This window comes from Oncorhynchus nerka, linkage group LG20 (genome assembly GCF_034236695.1).
Source record: "Oncorhynchus nerka isolate Pitt River linkage group LG20, Oner_Uvic_2.0, whole genome shotgun sequence".
In the NCBI taxonomy this organism is placed as follows: domain Eukaryota; kingdom Metazoa; phylum Chordata; class Actinopteri; order Salmoniformes; family Salmonidae; genus Oncorhynchus; species Oncorhynchus nerka.
In genome coordinates, this window is record NC_088415.1 from 80,668,578 (window position 1) to 80,692,370 (window position 23,793).

A 23,793-nucleotide genomic window follows, 5' to 3' on the forward strand; every position below is an offset into this window, starting at 1 on the left:
GAGAGAGAGAGAGAGAGAGAGAGAGACGGAGAGAGAGAGAGAGAGAGAGAGAGACGGAGAGAGAGAGAGAGAGAGAGAGAGAGAGAGAGAGAGAGAGAGAGAGAGAGAGAGAGAGAGAGAGAGAGAGAGAGAGAGAGAGAGACGGAGGTCCTATTCTACTCAGCACGGAGGCAGACTCACTGTTTTGGTGCGTGTGTACACTGTTTTGGTGCGTGTGTACAATGTTTCCAGCGCTTATGCACTGTCTCCACTCTCAGCTTATTAAAACGGAGATGACCAAGAGGAAGAGAGACAATAATAACTTCAGCATCGCACTCAAGTCATTGTCAACATACTTATTATCTTAGCCCTATCAAGTGACCACAACCTTTCCAAGACGAATAGATTTAGCCAATTTGAATTCTTGTTAAATGGGCATTTCCCGGAGACGGGAAGTATTGCTATTGAAATGTTTAGTATTTTATGTTAAAAATGCAACTACTGGATTTTATTTCATAACTTGCTCTGCGTTTTTGTTTGAGAAGTGGACAACATTCTGACGGAATAGTATCGCCTTCATACTTCAAACCAAAAGGACCTTGCGCAGGTGAAAAGTTGTCCAACTGAGTTTTTTATTTGGCGCTTTGGGAATTTAAAAGGGAATAAAGAGACTTAGGAACTGATGATGACGAAGACTGTCAAATTTATCACCGGAATATTTATAGTTTTCCAGTATCAAATAGCTCATGTGGAATTGATGCCTGCCAGTGGTAAGTCATTATTTAAAGTAGTCTTTATTTATCGTAAGTCATTATTGTTCTTCAATTCTCTTTGGTGTGTTTTGTTTTTGAAGCTCAGCCGTGTGGACTAAGATTTCTATATAGCCTTAATGTTTTGGCAAGTTATTTACTTTTTAAATAAATCAAAATATTGAAGGAATTACTGTAAACATTAGACCAGTAAAGTACAGGATAAAATGCTGTGATAGGCTACATCACTGCCATACTGAATCCTTAGAGAGTGGACACAGGTCTCTGGCATAGAATAGAATACTTCCCAAGTGACTTTCCTAAGATAAGAGGAGATGAGATAACTTAACAAGATAAGTGGACTTGCTACATAAATGTCACTTTGCTGACATGCATGTAGGTTTGTTACTGCTTGTAGTGTCAGTTCATGGTTCATTAAAGGGGCAATAAGTAATTGCAACATTCATTTGTATACCCATGGATTCTTGAAGAATATAATTTATAAATGCCTCATGAGCTTCAATTTTCACACTCCATCAGAACCCAAACTAGGAGCTTGTTTTACTCTGGTGTTTGTAAGCAGAGTAATTGTAAACAAACACACTGTATAGCCTCAAAACAAGTCCTTGCATCTGTAGCTCTGTCTTAGAATTTGCCAGATGCTACATGTATCCAGCCCCATCCCTAAGCAATTTACCAAATCAGTGGCGGGGTGCCCGCTTGCTTACTGTTTACAACTGCAGATTGCTCATTAAACCAGTTTCTTTTAGGTGTTCTATATGTTTCCCAACCACAATAACACTTCTACGTCTGCTGATGCTAGTAGAACACTATGTGACATACTCTATGAGACTCACAACATGTCTTCCTCCATCATAACTGCACCATAACGTCTGGGTTGGGCCTGCCAGTGTGAAGAATGTGCGGCAGCCTTTCACTCTCTCCTGCGAAAAGAGGGGGGAGTTTAGGTGCACTGCTGTCCCTGGCAGGATGATTGAGGGAAGGTGGATGTTTGTTTTTCCCAGGGAAGAGAGGTTAGTATGCTGTTTGTGTCTGTCACATGTTGACACTGACAGGCAGGCAGACGTAGGCTAGTATATAAAGATGGGTTTTTTCCAAGGACTGAAGACGTTCAGTCATTGTCAACTCACATGGGAGATTCCTGGGCCCTTTTCAAACACTGGTGAGATGAAACGCAACCAGCACACTATGTCACAGGGAGCCCCTTCTACTCTCCTCAGGGGTCTCCCATCCTGGTGTGCAGGGGTTGGCCCTCTCTAGATGAGAGTCAGATCTGGATCAAATACATTATGTGTCAAATACTTTGAAGTGTACGCTTGATTTAGCTTGACCAGAATTCAGGGTGGTTTGCATTGGTTCCATTGTATTAGGCAATGGAAGGCCTGTCCCAGACCTGCTGTTTTCAACTCTCTAGAGACAGCAGGAGCGGTAGAGATACTCTGACTGATCTGCTATGAAAAGCCAACTGACATTTACTCCTGAGGTGCTGACCTGTTGCAACGATCGACAACCACTGTGATTATTATTATTATTTGACCCTGCTGGTCATCTATGAACATTTAAACATCTTGGCCATGTACCGTTATAAGCTCCACCCGGCACAGCCTGAAGAGGACTGGCCACCCCTCATAGCCGGTTCCTCTCTAAGTTTCTTCTGGCATTTCTAGGGAGTTTTTCCCAGCCACCGTGCTTCTACACCTGCATTGCTTGCTGTTTGGGGTTTTAGGCTGGGTTTCTGTACAGCATATTGAGATATCAGCTGATGTAAGAAGGGCTTTATAAATACATTTGATTTAGGCTAAATCAAGCAAACCTCATGTATCTGAATGTGTTTTTGTTTGGTCCAGGTCTGGGGAGTGTGTCTGAGGACCAGGGATCCTCCAGCCAGAGGTGGAGGAGGTGGCTGGCCATCCCCAGGCCGGGTGCCCCGAGCTGGGCCAGTGACGACCGCCACAGCCACTACAAGGACCAGGATGACCTACTGACTGAGGAGAGACATGACAACAGATCCCAGATTGAAGTAGGAACAACAACAACAATTTCAAAGGCCAGGAGTTTTCCTGACATCATGACCAGGACAGTAATAAAGTCTGGGCCCTAGTTAATTAGACTCCAGGGTGTTTCCTGACATCATGACCAGGACAGTAATAAAGTCTGGGCCCTAGTTAATTAGACCCCAGGAGTTTTCCTGACATCATGACCAGGACAGTAATAACGTCTGGGCCCTAGTTAATTAGACCCCAGGGTGTTTCCTGACATCATGACCAGGACAGTAATAAACTCTGGGCCCTAGTTAATTAGACCCCAGGGTGTTTCCTGACATCATGACCAGGACAGTAATAAACTCTGGGCCCTAGTTAATTAGACCCCAGGGTGTTTCCTGACATCATGACCAGGACAGTAATACACTCTGGGCCCTAGTTAATTAGACCCCAGGGTGTTTCCTGACATCATGACCAGGACAGTAATAAACTCTGGGCCCTAGTTAATTAGACCCCAGGGTGTTTCCTGACATCATGACCAGGACAGTAATAAACTCTGGGCCCTAGTTAATTAGACCCCAGGGTGTTTCCTGACATCATGACCAGGACAGTAATACACTCTGGGCCCTAGTTAATTAGACCCCAGGGTGTTTCCTGACATCATGACCAGGACAGTAATAAAGTCTGAGCCTTAGTTAATTAGACCCCAGGTTGTTTCCTGACATCATGACCAGGACAGTAATACACTCTGGGCCCTAGTTAATTAGACCCCAGGGTGTTTGCTGACATCATAACCAGGACAGTAATAAAGTCTGGGCCCTAGTTAATTAGACCCCAGGGTGTTTCCTGACATCATGACCAGGACAGTAATACACTCTGGGCCCTAGTTAATTAGACCCCAGGGTGTTTCCTGACATCATGACCAGGACAGTAATAAAGTCTGAGCCTTAGTTAATTAGACCCCAGGTTGTTTCCTGACATCATGACCAGGACAGTAATAAAGTCTGAGCCTTAGTTAATTAGACCCCAGGTTGTTTCCTGACATCATGACCAGGACAGTAATACACTCTGGGCCCTAGTTAATTAGACCCCAGGGTGTTTCCTGACATCATGACCAGGACAGTAATAAAGTCTGGGCCCTAGTTAATTAGACCCCAGGGTGTTTCCTGACATCATGACCAGGACAGTAATAAACTCGGGGCCCTAGTTAATTAGACCCCAGGGTGTTTCCTGACATCATGACCAGGACAGTAATAAAGTCTGAGCCTTAGTTAATTAGACCCCAGGGTGTTTCCTGACATCATGACCAGGACAGTAATAAACTCGGGGCCCTAGTTAATTAGACCCCAGGGTGTTTCCTGACATCATGACCAGGACAGTAATAAACTCTGGGCCCTAGTTAATTAGACCCCAGGGTGTTTCCTGACATCATGACCAGGACAGTAATAAAGTCTGAGCCTTAGTTAATTAGACCCCAGGTTGTTTCCTGACATCATGACCAGGACAGTAATAAAGTCTGAGCCTTAGTTAATTAGACCCCAGGTTGTTTCCTGACATCATGACCAGGACAGTAATACACTCTGGGCCCTAGTTAATTAGACCCCAGGGTGTTTGCTGACATCATAACCAGGACAGTAATAAAGTCTGGGCCCTAGTTAATTAGACCCCAGGGTGTTTCCTGACATCATGACCAGGACAGTAATACACTCTGGGCCCTAGTTAATTAGACCCCAGGGTGTTTCCTGACATCATGACCAGGACAGTAATAAAGTCTGAGCCTTAGTTAATTAGACCCCAGGGTGTTTCCTGACATCATGACCAGGACAGTAATAAAGTCTGAGCCTTAGTTAATTAGACCCCAGGTTGTTTCCTGACATCATGACCAGGACAGTAATAAAGTCTGAGCCTTAGTTAATTAGACCCCAGGGTGTTTCCTGACATCATGACCAGGACAGTAATAAACTCGGGGCCCTAGTTAATTAGACCCCAGGGTGTTTCCTGACATCATGACCAGGACAGTAATAAACTCTGGGCCCTAGTTAATTAGACCCCAGGGTGTTTCCTGACATCATAACCAGGACAGTAATAAAGTCTGGGCCCTAGTTAATTAGACCCCAGGGTGTTTCCTGACATCATGACCAGGACAGTAATAAAGTCTGAGCCCTAGTTAATTAGACCCCAGGGTGTTTCCTGACATCATGACCAGGACAGTAATACAGTCTGGGCCCTAGTTAATTAGACCCCAGGGTGTTTCCTGACATCATGACCAGGACAGTAATACACTCTGGGCCCTAGTTAATTAGACCCCAGGGTGTTTCCTGACATCATAACCAGGACAGTAATAAAGTCTGGGCCCTAGTTAATTAGACCCCAGGGTGTTTCCTGACATCATGACCAGGACAGTAATAAAGTCTGAGCCCTAGTTAATTAGACCCCAGGGTGTTTCCTGACATCATGACCAGGACAGTAATACAGTCTGGGCCCTAGTTAATTAGACCCCAGGGTGTTTCCTGACATCATGACCAGGACAGTAATACACTCTGGGCCCTAGTTAATTAGACCCCAGGGTGTTTCCTGACATCATGACCAGGACAGTAATAACGTCTGGGCCCTAGTTAATTAGACCCCAGGGTGTTTCCTGACATCATGACCAGGACAGTAATACACTCTGGGCCCTAGTTAAATAGACCCCAGGGTGTTTCCTGACATCATGACCAGGACAGTAATAAAGTCTGAGCCTTAGTTAATTAGACCCCAGGGTGTTTCCTGACATCATGACCAGGACAGTAATACAGTCTGGGCCCTAGTTAATTAGACCCCAGGGTGTTTCCTGACATCATGACCAGGACAGTAATACACTCTGGGCCCTAGTTAATTAGACCCCAGGGTGTTTCCTGACATCATGACCAGGACAGTAATAAAGTCTGAGCCTTAGTTAATTAGACCCCAGGGTGTTTCCTGACATCATGACCAGGACAGTAATAAAGTCTGGGCCCTAGTTAATTAGACCCCAGGGTGTTTCCTGACACCATGACCAGGACAGTAATAATGTCTGGGCCCTAGTTAATTAGACCCCAGGGTGTTTCCTGACATCATGACCAGGACAGTAATACACTCTGGGCCCTAGTTAAATAGACCCCAGGGTGTTTCCTGACATCATGACCAGGACAGTAATAAAGTCTGGGCCTTAGTTAATTAGACCCCAGGGTGTTTCCTGACATCATGACCAGGACAGTAATAAAGTCTGAGCCTTAGTTAATTAGACCCCAGGGTGTTTCCTGACATCATGACCAGGACAGTAATAAAGTCTGGGCCCTAGTTAATTAGACCCCAGAGTGTTTCCTGACATCATGACCAGGACAGTAATAAAGTCTGGGCCCTAGTTAATTAGACCCCAGGGTGTTTCCTGACATCATGACCAGGACATTAATAAACTCTGGGCCCTAGTTAATTAGACCCCAGGGTGTTTCCTGACATCATGACCAATACATTAATAAAGTCTGGGCCCTAGTTAATTAGACCCCAGGGTGTTTCCTGGACAGGTCTTGTGTTTAGGAAAAGTCAAGTCCCTAGTTAATTAGACCCCAGGGTGTTTCCTGACATCATAACCAGGACAGTAATAAAGTCTGGGCCCTAGTTAATTAGACCCCAGGGTGTTTCCTGACATCATGACCAGGACAGTAATAAAGTCTGAGCCCTAGTTAATTAGACCCCAGGGTGTTTCCTGACATCATGACCAGGACAGTAATACAGTCTGGGCCCTAGTTAATTAGACCCCAGGGTGTTTCCTGACATCATGACCAGGACAGTAATACACTCTGGGCCCTAGTTAATTAGACCCCAGGGTGTTTCCTGACATCATAACCAGGACAGTAATAAAGTCTGGGCCCTAGTTAATTAGACCCCAGGGTGTTTCCTGACATCATGACCAGGACAGTAATAAAGTCTGAGCCCTAGTTAATTAGACCCCAGGGTGTTTCCTGACATCATGACCAGGACAGTAATACAGTCTGGGCCCTAGTTAATTAGACCCCAGGGTGTTTCCTGACATCATGACCAGGACAGTAATACACTCTGGGCCCTAGTTAATTAGACCCCAGGGTGTTTCCTGACATCATGACCAGGACAGTAATAACGTCTGGGCCCTAGTTAATTAGACCCCAGGGTGTTTCCTGACATCATGACCAGGACAGTAATACACTCTGGGCCCTAGTTAAATAGACCCCAGGGTGTTTCCTGACATCATGACCAGGACAGTAATAAAGTCTGAGCCTTAGTTAATTAGACCCCAGGGTGTTTCCTGACATCATGACCAGGACAGTAATACACTCTGGGCCCTAGTTAATTAGACCCCAGGGTGTTTCCTGACATCATGACCAGGACAGTAATAAAGTCTGAGCCTTAGTTAATTAGACCCCAGGGTGTTTCCTGACATCATGACCAGGACAGTAATAAAGTCTGGGCCCTAGTTAATTAGACCCCAGGGTGTTTCCTGACATCATGACCAGGACAGTAATAATGTCTGGGCCCTAGTTAATTAGACCCCAGGGTGTTTCCTGACATCATGACCAGGACAGTAATAAAGTCTGGGCCCTAGTTAATTAGACCCCAGGGTGTTTCCTGACATCATGACCAGGACAGTAATAATGTCTGGGCCCTAGTTAATTAGACCCCAGGGTGTTTCCTGACATCATGACCAGGACAGTAATACACTCTGGGCCCTAGTTAAATAGACCCCAGGGTGTTTCCTGACATCATGACCAGGACAGTAATAAAGTCTGGGCCTTAGTTAATTAGACCCCAGGGTGTTTCCTGACATCATGACCAGGACAGTAATAAAGTCTGAGCCTTAGTTAATTAGACCCCAGGGTGTTTCCTGACATCATGACCAGGACAGTAATAAAGTCTGGGCCCTAGTTAATTAGACCCCAGAGTGTTTCCTGACATCATGACCAGGACAGTAATAAAGTCTGGGCCCTAGTTAATTAGACCCCAGGGTGTTTCCTGACATCATGACCAGGACAGTAATAAACTCTGGGCCCTAGTTAATTAGACCCCAGGGTGTTTCCTGACATCATGACCAATACATTAATAAAGTCTGGGCCCTAGTTAATTAGACCCCAGGGTGTTTCCTGGACAGGTCTTGTGTTTAGGAAAAGTCAAGTCCCTAGTTAATTAGACCCCAGGGTGTTTCCTGAACAGGTCTTGTGTTTAGGAAAAGTCAGGACCCTAGTTAATTAGACCCCAGGGTGTTTCCTGGACAGGTCTTGTGTTTAGGAAAAGTCAGGACCCTAGTTAATTAGACCCCAGGGTGTTTCCTGGACAGGTCTTGTGTTTAGGAAAAGTCAGGACCCTAGTTAATTAGACCCCAGGGTGTTTCCTGGACAGGTCTTGTGTTTAGGAAAAGTCAGGACCCTAGTTAATTAGACCCCAGGGTGTTTCCTGAACAGGTCTTGTGTTTAGGAAAAGTCAGGACCCTAGTTAATTAGACCCCAGGGTGTTTCCTGGACAGGTCTTGTGTTTAGGAAAAGTCAGGACCCTAGTTAATTAGACCCCAGGGTGTTTCCTGGACAGGTCTTGTGTTTAGGAAAAGTCAGGACCCTAGTTAATTAGACCCCAGGGTGTTTCCTGAACAGGTCTTGTGTTTAGGAAAAGTCAGGACCCTAGTTAATTAGACCCCAGGGTGTTTCCTGAACAGGTCTTGTGTTTAGGAAAAGTCAGGACCCTAGTTAATTAGACCCCAGGGTGTTTCCTGGACAGGTCTTGTGTTTAGGAAAAGTCAGGACCCTAGTTAATTAGACCCCAGGGTGTTTCCTGAACAGGTCTTGTGTTTAGGAAAAGTCAGGACCCTAGTTAATTAGACCCCAGGGTGTTTCCTGGACAGGTCTTGTGTTTAGGAAAAGTCAGGACCCTAGTTAATTAGACCCCAGGGTGTTTCCTGAACAGGTCTTGTGTTTAGGAAAAGTCAGGACCCTAGTTAAATAGACCCCAGGGTGTTTCCTGAACAGGTCTTGTGTTTAGGAAAAGTCAGGACCCTAGTTAATTAGACCCCAGGGTGTTTGCTGACGTCATAACCAGGACAGTAATAAAGTCTGGGCCCTAGTTAATTAGACCCCAGGGTGTTTCCTGACATCATGACCAGGACAGTAATAAAGTCTGGGCCCTAGTTAATTAGACCCCAGGGTGTTTCCTGACATCATGACCAGGACAGTAATAAAGTCTGGGCCCTAGTTAATTAGACCCCAGGGTGTTTCCTGACATCATGACCAGGACAGTAATAAAGTCTGAGCCTTAGTTAATTAGACCCCAGGGTGTTTCCTGACATCATGACCAGGACAGTAATAAACTCGGGGCCCTAGTTAATTAGACCCCAGGGTGTTTCCTGACATCATGACCAGGACAGTAATAAACTCTGGGCCCTAGTTAATTAGACCCCAGGGTGTTTCCTGACATCATAACCAGGACAGTAATAAAGTCTGGGCCCTAGTTAATTAGACCCCAGGGTGTTTCCTGACATCATGACCAGGACAGTAATAAAGTCTGAGCCCTAGTTAATTAGACCCCAGGGTGTTTCCTGACATCATGACCAGGACAGTAATACAGTCTGGGCCCTAGTTAATTAGACCCCAGGGTGTTTCCTGACATCATGACCAGGACAGTAATACACTCTGGGCCCTAGTTAATTAGACCCCAGGGTGTTTCCTGACATCATAACCAGGACAGTAATAAAGTCTGGGCCCTAGTTAATTAGACCCCAGGGTGTTTCCTGACATCATGACCAGGACAGTAATAAAGTCTGAGCCCTAGTTAATTAGACCCCAGGGTGTTTCCTGACATCATGACCAGGACAGTAATACAGTCTGGGCCCTAGTTAATTAGACCCCAGGGTGTTTCCTGACATCATGACCAGGACAGTAATACACTCTGGGCCCTAGTTAATTAGACCCCAGGGTGTTTCCTGACATCATGACCAGGACAGTAATAAAGTCTGAGCCTTAGTTAATTAGACCCCAGGGTGTTTCCTGACATCATGACCAGGACAGTAATACAGTCTGGGCCCTAGTTAATTAGACCCCAGGGTGTTTCCTGACATCATGACCAGGACAGTAATACACTCTGGGCCCTAGTTAATTAGACCCCAGGGTGTTTCCTGACATCATGACCAGGACAGTAATAAAGTCTGAGCCTTAGTTAATTAGACCCCAGGGTGTTTCCTGACATCATGACCAGGACAGTAATAAAGTCTGGGCCCTAGTTAATTAGACCCCAGGGTGTTTCCTGACATCATGACCAGGACAGTAATAATGTCTGGGCCCTAGTTAATTAGACCCCAGGGTGTTTCCTGACATCATGACCAGGACAGTAATACACTCTGGGCCCTAGTTAAATAGACCACAGGGTGTTTCCTGACATCATGACCAGGACAGTAATAAAGTCTGGGCCTTAGTTAATTAGACCCCAGGGTGTTTCCTGACATCATGACCAGGACAGTAATAAAGTCTGAGCCTTAGTTAATTAGACCCCAGGGTGTTTCCTGACATCATGACCAGGACAGTAATAAAGTCTGGGCCCTAGTTAATTAGACCCCAGAGTGTTTCCTGACATCATGACCAGGACAGTAATAAAGTCTGGGCCCTAGTTAATTAGACCCCAGGGTGTTTCCTGACATCATGACCAGGACAGTAATAAACTCTGGGCCCTAGTTAATTAGACCCCAGGGTGTTTCCTGGACAGGTCTTGTGTTTAGGAAAAGTCAAGTCCCTAGTTAATTAGACCCCAGGGTGTTTCCTGAACAGGTCTTGTGTTTAGGAAAAGTCAGGACCCTAGTTAAATAGACCCCAGGGTGTTTCCTGAACAGGTCTTGTGTTTAGGAAAAGTCAGGACCCTAGTTAATTAGACCCCAGGGTGTTTGCTGACGTCATAACCAGGACAGTAATAAAGTCTGGGCCCTAGTTAATTAGACCCCAGGGTGTTTCCTGACATCATGACCAGGACAGTAATAAAGTCTGGGCCCTAGTTAATTAGACCCCAGGGTGTTTCCTGACATCATGACCAGGACAGTAATAAAGTCTGGGCCCTAGTTAATTAGACCCCAGGGTGTTTCCTGACATCATGACCAGGACAGTAATAAAGTCTGAGCCTTAGTTAATTAGACCCCAGGGTGTTTCCTGACATCATGACCAGGACAGTAATAAACTCGGGGCCCTAGTTAATTAGACCCCAGGGTGTTTCCTGACATCATGACCAGGACAGTAATAAACTCTGGGCCCTAGTTAATTAGACCCCAGGGTGTTTCCTGACATCATAACCAGGACAGTAATAAAGTCTGGGCCCTAGTTAATTAGACCCCAGGGTGTTTCCTGACATCATGACCAGGACAGTAATAAAGTCTGAGCCCTAGTTAATTAGACCCCAGGGTGTTTCCTGACATCATGACCAGGACAGTAATACAGTCTGGGCCCTAGTTAATTAGACCCCAGGGTGTTTCCTGACATCATGACCAGGACAGTAATACACTCTGGACCCTAGTTAATTAGACCCCAGGGTGTTTCCTGACATCATAACCAGGACAGTAATAAAGTCTGGGCCCTAGTTAATTAGACCCCAGGGTGTTTCCTGACATCATGACCAGGACAGTAATAAAGTCTGAGCCCTAGTTAATTAGACCCCAGGGTGTTTCCTGACATCATGACCAGGACAGTAATACAGTCTGGGCCCTAGTTAATTAGACCCCAGGGTGTTTCCTGACATCATGACCAGGACAGTAATACACTCTGGGCCCTAGTTAATTAGACCCCAGGGTGTTTCCTGACATCATGACCAGGACAGTAATAACGTCTGGGCCCTAGTTAATTAGACCCCAGGGTGTTTCCTGACATCATGACCAGGACAGTAATACACTCTGGGCCCTAGTTAAATAGACCCCAGGGTGTTTCCTGACATCATGACCAGGACAGTAATAAAGTCTGAGCCTTAGTTAATTAGACCCCAGGGTGTTTCCTGACATCATGACCAGGACAGTAATACAGTCTGGGCCCTAGTTAATTAGACCCCAGGGTGTTTCCTGACATCATGACCAGGACAGTAATACACTCTGGGCCCTAGTTAATTAGACCCCAGGGTGTTTCCTGACATCATGACCAGGACAGTAATAAAGTCTGAGCCTTAGTTAATTAGACCCCAGGGTGTTTCCTGACATCATGACCAGGACAGTAATAAAGTCTGGGCCCTAGTTAATTAGACCCCAGGGTGTTTCCTGACATCATGACCAGGACAGTAATAATGTCTGGGCCCTAGTTAATTAGACCCCAGGGTGTTTCCTGACATCATGACCAGGACAGTAATACACTCTGGGCCCTAGTTAAATAGACCACAGGGTGTTTCCTGACATCATGACCAGGACAGTAATAAAGTCTGGGCCTTAGTTAATTAGACCCCAGGGTGTTTCCTGACATCATGACCAGGACAGTAATAAAGTCTGAGCCTTAGTTAATTAGACCCCAGGGTGTTTCCTGACATCATGACCAGGACAGTAATAAAGTCTGGGCCCTAGTTAATTAGACCCCAGAGTGTTTCCTGACATCATGACCAGGACAGTAATAAAGTCTGGGCCCTAGTTAATTAGACCCCAGGGTGTTTCCTGACATCATGACCAGGACAGTAATAAACTCTGGGCCCTAGTTAATTAGACCCCAGGGTGTTTCCTGGACAGGTCTTGTGTTTAGGAAAAGTCAAGTCCCTAGTTAATTAGACCCCAGGGTGTTTCCTGAACAGGTCTTGTGTTTAGGAAAAGTCAGGACCCTAGTTAATTAGACCCCAGGGTGTTTCCTGGACAGGTCTTGTGTTTAGGAAAAGTCAGGACCCTAGTTAATTAGACCCCAGGGTGTTTCCTGGACAGGTCTTGTGTTTAGGAAAAGTCAGGACCCTAGTTAATTAGACCCCAGGGTGTTTCCTGAACAGGTCTTGTGTTTAGGAAAAGTCAGGACCCTAGTTAATTAGACCCCAGGGTGTTTCCTGGACAGGTCTTGTGTTTAGGAAAAGTCAGGACCCTAGTTAATTCGACCCCAGGGTGTTTCCTGGACAGGTCTTGTGTTTAGGAAAAGTCAGGACCCTAGTTAATTAGACCCCAGGGTGTTTCCTGAACAGGTCTTGTGTTTAGGAAAAGTCAGGACCCTAGTTAATTAGACCCCAGGGTGTTTCCTGAACAGGTCTTGTGTTTAGGAAAAGTCAGGACCCTAGTTAATTAGACCCCAGGGTGTTTCCTGGACAGGTCTTGTGTTTAGGAAAAGTCAGGACCCTAGTTAATTAGACCCCAGGGTGTTTCCTGAACAGGTCTTGTGTTTAGGAAAAGTCAGGACCCTAGTTAATTAGACCCCAGGGTGTTTCCTGGACAGGTCTTGTGTTTAGGAAAAGTCAGGACCCTAGTTAATTAGACCCCAGGGTGTTTCCTGAACAGGTCTTGTGTTTAGGAAAAGTCAGGACCCTAGTTAAATAGACCCCAGGGTGTTTCCTGAACAGGTCTTGTGTTTAGGAAAAGTCAGGACCCTAGTTAATTAGACCCCAGGGTGTTTCCTGGACAGGTCTTGTGTTTAGGAAAAGTCAGGACCCTAGTTAATTAGACCCCAGGGTGTTTCCTGGACAGGTCTTGTGTTTAGGAAAAGTCAGGACCCTAGTTAATTAGACCCCAGGGTGTTTCCTGGACAGGTCTTGTGTTTAGGAAAAGTCAGGACCCTAGTTAATTAGACCCCAGGGTGTTTCCTGGACAGGTCTTGTGTTTAGGAAAAGTCAGGACCCTAGTTAATTAGACCCCAGGGTGTTTCCTGAACAGGTCTTGTGTTTAGGAAAAGTCAGGACCCTAGTTAATTAGACCCCAGGGTGTTTCCTGGACAGGTCTTGTGTTTAGGAAAAGTCAGGACCCTAGTTAATTAGACCCCAGGGTGTTTCCTGAACAGGTCTTGTGTTTAGGAAAAGTCAGGACCCTAGTTAATTAGACCCCAGGGTGTTTCCTGGACAGGTCTTGTGTTTAGGAAAAGTCAGGACCCTAGTTAATTAGACCCCAGGGTGTTTCCTGGACAGGTCTTGTGTTTAGGAAAAGTCAGGACCCTAGTTAATTAGACCCCAGGGTGTTTCCTGAACAGGTCTTGTGTTTAGGAAAAGTCAGGACCCTAGTTAATTAGACCCCAGGGTGTTTCCTGAACAGGTCTTGTGTTTAGGAAAAGTCAGGACCCTAGTTAATTAGACCCCAGGGTGTTTCCTGGACAGGTCTTGGTTTAGGAAAAGTCAGGACCCTAGTTAATTAGACCCCAGGGTGTTTCCTGAACAGGTCTTGTGTTTAGGAAAAGTCAGGACCCTAGTTAATTAGACCCCAGGGTGTTTCCTGGACAGGTCTTGTGTTTAGGAAAAGTCAGGACCCTAGTTAATTAGACCCCAGGGTGTTTCCTGAACAGGTCTTGTGTTTAGGAAAAGTCAGGACCCTAGTTAAATAGACCCCAGGGTGTTTCCTGAACAGGTCTTGTGTTTAGGAAAAGTCAGGACCCTAGTTAATTAGACCCCAGGGTGTTTCCTGGACAGGTCTTGTGTTTAGGAAAAGTCAGGACCCTAGTTAATTAGACCCCAGGGTGTTTCCTGGACAGGTCTTGTGTTTAGGAAAAGTCAGGACCCTAGTTAATTAGACCCCAGGGTGTTTCCTGGACAGGTCTTGTGTTTAGGAAAAGTCAGGACCCTAGTTAATTAGACCCCAGGGTGTTTCCTGGACAGGTCTTGTGTTTAGGAAAAGTCAGGACCCTAGTTAATTAGACCCCAGGGTGTTTCCTGGACAGGTCTTGTGTTTAGGAAAAGTCAGGACCCTAGTTAATTAGACCCCAGGGTGTTTCCTGGACAGGTCTTGTGTTTAGGAAAAGTCAGGACCCTAGTTAATTAGACCCCAGGGTGTTTCCTGGACAGGTCTTGTGTTTAGGAAAAGTCAGGACCCTAGTTAATTAGACCCCAGGGTGTTTCCTGAACAGGTCTTGTGTTTAGGAAAAGTCAGGACCCTAGTTAATTAGACCCCAGGGTGTTTCCTGGACAGGTCTTGTGTTTAGGAAAAGTCAGGACACTAGTTAATTAGACCCCAGGGTGTTTCCTGGACAGGTCTTGTGTTTAGGAAAAGTCAGGACCCTAGTTAATTAGACCCCAGGGTGTTTCCTGGACAGGTCTTGTGTTTAGGAAAAGTCAGGACCCTAGTTAATTAGACCCCAGGGTGTTTCCTGGACAGGTCTTGTGTTTAGGAAAAGTCAGGACCCTAGTTAATTAGACCCCAGGGTGTTTCCTGGACAGGTCTTGTGTTTAGGAAAAGTCAGGACCCTAGTTAATTAGACCCCAGGGTGTTTCCTGAACAGGTCTTGTGTTTAGGAAAAGTCAGGACCCTGTCATGTTTAATAATGTTTCATGTTCTGTCATATCGGCATGATATAGAACTCTACGCACTCTACATCTCACTGTCAGAATCAAGCTTGAAATGATTTCTCATTGTTCAGCACATATTCAGGACTTATAGTGTATAACATCTAACAAGGTGTTTCCCAACCTTGGTCCTCCAGTACCCCCAACAGTACACGTTTATTGTAACCCTGGACAAGCACACCTGATTCAACTTGTCAACTAATCATCAAGCCCTCAATGAGCTGAAGAGGTGTGTTTGTCAAGGGATACAACAGGGTTGGAAAACACTGAATTCTAACATGAATATTGTTTATCCCAGGAAGCACTGAATGCTAACATGAATGTTGATTATCCCAGGAAACACTGAATGCTAACATGAATGTTGTTTATCCCAGGAAACACTGAATGCTAACATGAATGTTGTTTATCCCAGGAAACACTGAATGATAACATGAATGTTGATTATCCCAGGAAACACTGAATGCTATCATGAATGTTGTTTATCCCAGGAAACACTGAATGCTAACATGAATGTTGTTTATCCCAGGAAACACTGAATGCTAACATAAATGTTGTTTATCCCAGGAAACACTGAATGCTAACATGAATGTTGTTTATCCCAGGAAACACTGAATGCTAACATGAATGTTGTTTATCCCAGGAAACACTGAATGCTAACATGAATGTTGTTTATCCCAGGAAACACTGAATGCTAACATGAATGTTGTTTATCCCAGGAAACAAGGAATGCTAACATAAATGTTGTTTATCCCAGGAAATACTGAATGCTAACATGAATGTTGATTATCCCAGGAAACACTGAATGCTAACATGAATGTTATTTATCCCAGGACATGAACCATAGCTACTACACATCTAAGATCTACGGGGCTACAGAGACTGCTGGTAAATATCTGTGGGTGGACATAGATCAGCTGGACCCAGGGAAGGGGAAGATCCACGGCCTGCTGTCCAACACACACAGACAAGCAGCGGTACGCAGCCTTAGGGCAGAGGATATCAAACCATCAAGGATAAGGGCATGCTCCCGTTTAGTGGATACTGTCATGACAAGTCAGCGCCTAGCTCTGCAGCAGACTGCTACCTGTATGACTTCTACAATATCAGTGGTGATCACTCATACCTTGTGGCACCTTGTCTTGTCACTGAAACTCATCTTTGTTTTTGTGGTTTTTCTCCTTTCATTTCTCCTTTCAGAGTGTTCATCTGTCCTTTGACTTTCCGTTCTATGGTCACATACTCAGAGAAATCACAGTGGCAACTGGTGGTATGTCAAACTCTGATGAATGAGAATGAATATGTGAGAGACTACCACCATTATAAGGGACCTCCACCATCACTTCCTGAAATAAGAGGTGTGTGTGTGTGTGTGTGTGTGTGTGTGTGTGTGTGTGTGTGTGTGTGTGTGTGTGTGTGTGTGTGTGTGTGTGTGTGTGTGTGTGTGTGTGTGTGTGTGTGTGTGTGTGTGTGTGTGTGTGTGTGTGTGTGTGTGTGTGTGTGTGCGCGCACACCCTCCATCAGGTTTCATCTACACAGGCGATGTCATCCACAGGATGCTGACGGCCACTCAGTACATCGCCCCTCTGATGGCCAACTTTGACCTCAGTACGTCCACAAACTCGACCATCAGTTACTTTGACAACGGTAAGACATATAGACATAGAGCCAAACAGGCAATTGTGTCTCGATAGATGTTAAGCCCTGCTCAGTCAATCAAAGGTTTTCTAGAAAAGTCAAGGGCAACTAACTTTATCCATGTGCAGTGAATTAACATAGCTACTGTCTTTGTGTATCAAGCACAGCCTTGGTGGTTCTAACCAGCCTGTGTGTTTCTCTGTCTGTCCTTTAGGTACAGCCTTGATGGTTCTAACCAGCCTGTGTGTGTTTCTCTGTCTGTCCTTTAGGTACAGCCTTGGTGGTTCTAACCAGCCTGTGTGTTTCTCTGTCTGTCCTTTAGGTACAGCCTTGGTGGTTCTAACCAGCCTGTGTGTGTTTCTCTGTCTGTCCTCTAGGTACAGCCTTGGTAGTTCTAACCAGCCTGTGTGTGTGTCTCTGTCTGTCCTTTAGGTACAGCCTTGGTGGATCTAACCAGCCTGTGTGTTTCTCTGTCTGTCCTTTAGGTACAGCCTTGGTGGTTCTAACCAGCCTGTGTGTGTGTCTCTGTCTGTCCTTTAGGTACAGCCTTGGTGGATCTAACCAGCCTGTGTGTGTTTCTCTGTCTGTCCTCTAGGTACAGCCTTGGTGGTTCTAACCAGCCTGTGTGTGTTTCTCTGTCTGTCCTTTAGGTACAGCCTTAGTAGTCCAGTGGGATCAGGTTCACCTACAGGACAGTGTAAGTCAAGGCCCATTTACCTTCCAGACCGCTCTGCACAGCGACGGACGCATCGTCTTCGCCTACAAAGAGGTGACGCTCCTCTTCCTCGCTAACTATTACTTATTCTAGAGAAGTAGAGCTATTTGCCATTAGCTTTAATTGTAATGAATGTGTATACCTCATTGTCCTGTGTGTAGGTTCCCATTGACATCAGTGAGATCAGGTCAGTGAACCATCCTGTCAAAGTGGGCCTCTCAGACGCATTTGTGGTGCTTCATGAGATTGAGCAGATACCCAGTGAGTACCATAATGTCTCTGTGTGCCCCCCGCATCCCTGGTCCTCCAGTAAGATTAGATCTGACTGCAGTCTGACCACCATTGACCACCTTCTCATTATGCCAGATGTTCGCAGGAGGACCATCTATGAGTACCACAAAGTGGACATCCTCAAGTCCAAGATCGCCAACTCAACAGCGGTTGAGATGCTTCCTCTGCCCAGTAAGTTTATAGCCCCGTTTATACCTTGTTCTAACATGTCCTGTTTCCTGATCTTGTCCACATTCTGATTGTGCCCACATTTTCAGACATGCGTCTACACATAGTGTTAAAATGTGTCACTTATCTGTCCACTGTGTCCACATTTTGACCTGCTTTCCTGGTCTCTCCCTGTATGTAAATCATTTGACAGATATTCTTTCAAAATAATATTTATTTATTTTAAGACATACTGTATATTGATGCCATAAGTCAATTGTGCCACGTCAATGGTTTTAGAGGGCCTTATACAGTGGGGCAAAAAAGTATTTAGTCAGCCACCAATTCTTCAAAAATGTGCCATTAATACAGCTAACGAGTGGAGGACAGAGGAGCCTCTTAAATAAGAAGTTACAGGTCTGTGAGAGCCAGAAATCTTGCTTGTTTGTAGGTGACCAAATACTTATTTTCCACCATAATTTCCAAATAAATTCATTAAAAATCCTACAATGTGATTTTCTAGATTTTTTTCCCTCATTTTGTCTGTCATAGTTGAAGTGTACCTATGATGGAAATTACAGGCCTCTCTCATATTTTTAAGTGGGAGAACTTGCACAATTGGTGGCTGACTAAATACTTTTTTGACCCACTGTATATTGATGATTTGAATGGTTTCACTCTCCAGATCCGAATACACTTGTAAGATATCCAGACACAGTGGGTCCCTGGCTACCTTTGGGGGTGTTCAGGAAGATCTGATCACAATCAGTCTTTTAACCATCTACACCAGTCCAAAAATGTTGGCAGAATCAGAATCAGGGCAAAGGACACATGTTAGAACTAGGCAGAAACGGGGCTTAAGTCTACAGGGTTCTTTACAGTTATATCTATGGTAATTATTATTTGTGCTGGGCTAGAGCAACTTTTGGTGTACTAGGATCTCGCTTTTTTTTCTCTCAGCTTGTCTTCAGTTCTCCAGCTGTGGACCTTGTATGTCATCTGAGATCGGCTTCAACTGCAGCTGGTGCAGCAGACTGCACAGGTAAAAGTCCAGGTCAAGTTTGTTATTGGCATTTGTAGGTACAGAATGCATACAGTGGAATTTTGCTGTGACAAGAGTTCAAAGAGAAATGTAACAACCTATCTCTTCCAAATCAGCACCATGTTGGGTCCTAATGGTTGTTCTGTTCTGTTATTTATAACAGGTGTTCCAGTGGCTTCGACCGGCATCGTCAGGACTGGGTAGATAAGGGCTGTCCTGAAGCGGTATTGAACAGTTCACTATTCACTTCATTTGTTTTCTTCTGCCTCGAGGAAAATCATTCAAACGAGAAACTAATTCACGTTGTCTTGATTTCACAGGGGAAAAACCAGAGCTGTGTTCAGATGGTTCACACCAACACCACAACACCTTACAATGTGCCTAACGCTCACACTACAACCACTCCAGTTGCCATGACAAGAACAGTGCGACAGCGGACTACCACCTCCATCACCACAACTACCTCCTCTACCACCACTACCACTGCCACTACTACATCCAGAGCCAGACCTAGCCCCACTGTCACCACTGCCCTCCCCTTCACCAGTACTCCTACGGTGGGTAAGTAGTAGTACCACTACCTGGCCTTTTTGATCAAAACACAATTACCATTTGGTGTGATGGGATGAGTGAGTGACATTTACCAAGCCATTTTACAATGACTTAACATTTACCAAGCCCTCGTGGGTTTACAATGACTTAACATTTACCAAGCCCTCGTGGGTTTACAATGACTTAACATTTACCAAGCCCTCGTGGGTTTACAATGACTTAACATTTACCAAGCCCTGTGGGTTTACAATGACTTAACATTTACCAAGCCCTCGTGGGTTTACAATGACTTAACATTTACCAAGCCCTCGTGGGTTTACAATGACTTAACATTTACCAAGCCCTCGTGGGTTTACAATGACTTAACATTCACCAAGCCCTCGTGGGTTTACAATGACTTAACATTTACCAAGCCCTCGTGGGTTTACAATGACTTAACATTTACCAAGCCCTCGTGGGTTTACAATGACTTAACATTTACCACGCCCTCGTGGGTTTACAATGACTTAACATTTACCAAGCCCTCGTGGGTTTACAATGACTTAACATTTACCAAGCCCTCGTGGGTTTACAATGACTTAACATTTACCACGCCCTCGTGGGTTTACAATGACTTAACATTTACCAAGCCCTCGTGGGTTTACAATGACTTAACATTTACCAAGCCCTGGTGGGTTTACAATGACTTAACAATTACCAAGCCCTTGTGGGTTTACAATGACTTAACATTTACCAAGCCCTCGTTGGTTTACAATGACTTAACATTTACCAAGCCCTCGTGGGTTCACAATGACTTAACATTTACCAAGCCCTCGTGGGTTTACAATTACTTCATATTTTAAAAGTCTGAAGTGGTGCAAGAAATAGAGTGGAAACACATTCTAGTTCATTCCTGCTTACACAATCCAATGCTTTGAAACCCTTGATGGGAAGTGAACAAGTGCACACTTGGAAGTGAACAAATGCACACTTCAGGTATAAGGATGGAGAATGGGAGTTGGGCTGCGGTTTGTGTTTGCTCTAGCTGCTCAGGGACGTAGAGATGACGAGGGTCCGGTCTGCAGCTATTTCCCAGCCTGCTGTCAGATAATTGTGCAGCCGCTTATACAACGCAATGACAAATACTACACACTGGCACCATACTGCACACGTGGATCTTATCTGCTGAATGATGCCTCTCACTAGGTATCTGTCTATGTCAGTCTGGGGAGGATGGAAGGTAGGTTCTCATCGTATACTGTTTATGAACACACACAGTACATGCCTATATGGCTCTGGGTTAAACATTAACTACAGGTCTCTGACTTGCCTCAGAAAGCTGGTGACCAGTTTTTATTTAATTTGACCCTCACTCATAAATATGTATTTTTTTTCTTTCAGATGACACTAAGTTTTCCCTGCACACTGAAAAAGAATCGCGTAAGTGGTTGCCAATCTCTTGCATGGTTCCAACATTCTCATGAATAATACATAATACACTTTTGAGACTATTATATTGGTTTCATTACACTGGCAAGCTACATAAAACACACCTAAAGCATTTTTATTAAAACAAATGTTATTTTGACCCAGATATGGAAGACAGCCCAGCAAACAGTGAAGATTCCTACAACGTTAGGTAACGTTTGTTACTTGTCCCCCTCCAGCTGCTGAGGTGGACGAGCCAGAGGAGGAGCAGAGAGAGGTGCGCCTGCAGACTGGTCTCCTGGTGGGCATCTCGCTGGTCATGATCACCATGGCAGCAGCCATCATAGCAACGGTGTACATGTACAACCACCCGACCTCAAGCGCCAGCCTATTCTTCATAGAGGTAAGTAGGCCTACTGCCCCCTGCTGGCACTCACAAACATTTGTATGTCTTTATTTACAACTTTGATTTGGTCAGGGAAGTCACTGAGAGTACATCTAATTTAATGTATTTTGTTAAGGCTTAACACATTGTGACATTTAGGTAATTGAAGACCTTCATCAGACAATGTCAGACATTGTTTTTGCCTATATGGAGTAGTTACACATTTTAGGGAAGCTCCTCTAATACATTTTGTTTAGCACAAATCTCATTTCAATTCTTCTGCCTGTGCTTCCCACAGAGGCGGCCCGCGCGCTGGCCAGCCATTAAGATGAGGTTCTGTCGCAGCTCAGGGAACCCTGCGTACGCCGAGGTGGAGGATCCAGGGCTGGAGAAGGACGATCTGGTGGTCATCGACCCCAAACACACCTTCGTCATCTCCGGCCACGACCGCAGGGAGAGCTTCATGGACAGCAAGGATGGATTCATCGTCCCCAACCAAAGAGAACGGTTCCTGTCAGACCATTGCTGACCGGACCTGACTGGATCTAAACGGATCTGACTGAACCGGACCTGGCCAAAACTAACCAGACCTGACCATTCAGGAGGCTTTGGAGAGGAACTAGTATTTGCATTCTAACTAAAGTGCATGAATAAAGGAACAGACAGGATTTGTAAGAGACCATGTTCAGACACTTAGAGGACAAATGGAAGTTTGTTGGGGGGTAAAAGCTCATTTTTTTGTTTAAACCAACACGTTTGGGCCTTCTTCAGTTCTACCGCGGAAGTGGAATTCCTTGAACTAATAGATGGCCTTTTATTTAGCACGTACAAACGTCAAGGTTCAGAGCTGCTGAGGAAGAAAACTAGCTGATTTTTAAAAAACAATGAAATATATAAGCTAAGAATGTCATCAGCATGTTGACCAGGTTTTGTTTTTCCTGGTGGAATGCACTGCTACAGCTGACTGGAGATGGAAATGGCAGTGCCTCAGTAGAATCTCAGGCCGACTCAGAGTGACTCAACTCAACGACAGCTACAGGACAATCTTGAACAATGTGCTGATGATTCTCTACTGTACATATGCTTAACCTGCTGTCATTTTCATGACATTTGAAACATTTGTGATTTGTGTGAGAATGCTGTGATTGCAGAGGACAGGACACATAATACATTAAACTGGACAGATTAATTAACCTATACCTCTCAGGTAATTTAGTCGTGTTTACTAAATGCAGGCCTAAGTGCAGGTGGTGGAGGTAGAATGCTGTTGAATGTCTATGGAAAACAAAGGCAAGAGCACTGTTTGGGTGAAACAAGTGGATGTTAGAAGATGCTCCTGGAAGCACTCATTGGAACATAAAGGTTGTGTTTAGAGAGTCAGCCCAATTCTGATATATTTTCCACTAATTGGTCTTTTGACCAATCAAATCAGATCATTTCACATCAAATACTTTTCAGCGCTGATCTGATTAGTCGATTGAATTGGGTTGCCTGTCTAAATGCAGCCAACAAACTATCAAAGTCTGTTTCCATAAAGATGGCCTTTACTTCTCTAGTAAGAAGTCCTGGGAAGATTTCAATTACATACTCCTCGTGTCCTCTCTCCTCATCTACTTCTCAAAAACCCATTGGAGGGGTGGGAGAGAGGACGCGAGGAGTATGCAATTGAGATCTTCCTCCTGTGTTCAGAATGTCAGTCACTGGTGCCACTTCCTCGGCTCAAAAACCCAAACAAACGTATTTTTCCAACTCCTTAAACTGTAAGGTTAGGCAAGCTCTGTGTGTGGATGAATCTCAAGATTGATTACTTCAAGGCTTTAGTTCATGACTTTGTTCATACAATTGTAATAGCAGAGGACATCTACAGGCAGCCTACACAGTGAAACATCTATCTGTAGGAGCACAATGATAAGCAAAAAGTACTACCATTTTTATTTTATTGTACATAATTTACAATGTAAATTTATACATCAGATGCACAAGGTTCCAAAGAACTAACAACCATATGAGACTTTCTGTCTACCTGAAAGTATAATATTCTGTATGACCAATATTCAACAGATAATTAATACAGTATAAGACAAATCACTGCTGATTGTTTTATTGAAATTAGGAATGTTATTTTGCACGTACTTCAATAAGTGTCTATTTTATGTAATGATTGTTCCCACAACAATGATAGACCAGTGTCTTTTATAAATATTTATCAAATAGGTTAACTGTTAAAAACATGTTAAAACAAGCAGTAGTATAAATCATAGCTTGCCTTTCAGACAATAGCCACACATCTGTTAGAGTTACATCTCCATCGTCATAACAACATTCTCATCCAGCTATATAAAAATGGCTCTGGTCACCGATTGGTTGGAAGGTCCAATAACAAAGAGATGATTGACATTTCACTCAACAGCATATTTAAGAAAAAGATTCTATAAAAACTGCTTTGT

At 44.6% G+C, this 23,793-nt stretch overlaps 1 protein-coding gene across 1 annotated transcript; it reads left to right on the forward strand.

The window, feature by feature from the left end:
- The first annotated feature begins 201 nt into the window (after nt 1–201).
- Nucleotides 202–23,450, forward strand: LOC115103210 (plexin domain-containing protein 2-like). The gene is made up of 14 exons (XM_029623992.2): nt 202–749; nt 2,597–2,769; nt 16,003–16,146; nt 16,370–16,439; nt 16,694–16,816; nt 17,458–17,576; nt 17,684–17,783; nt 17,889–17,984; nt 18,921–19,002; nt 19,166–19,226; nt 19,323–19,563; nt 20,935–20,973; nt 21,201–21,364; nt 21,645–23,450. The coding sequence occupies exons 1-14, from the start codon at nt 662–664 to the stop codon at nt 21,873–21,875; spliced, it is 1,731 nt and encodes a 576-aa protein (XP_029479852.1). The 5' UTR covers nt 202–661; the 3' UTR covers nt 21,876–23,450.
- Nucleotides 23,451–23,793: the final 343 nt, after the last annotated feature.

Bases quoted from the DNA above. Each gene is read 5' to 3' on its own strand.
- LOC115103210 (XM_029623992.2), top strand. From the start codon at position 662: ATGATGACGAAGACTGTCAAATTTATCACCGGAATATTTATAGTTTTC. The intron at 19,227-19,322 runs GTATTGAACAGT...TTGATTTCACAG, and splicing joins ATAAGGGCTGTCCTGAAGCG to GGGAAAAACCAGAGCTGTGT. The intron at 20,974-21,200 runs GTAAGTGGTTGC...GTCCCCCTCCAG, and splicing joins GCACACTGAAAAAGAATCGC to CTGCTGAGGTGGACGAGCCA.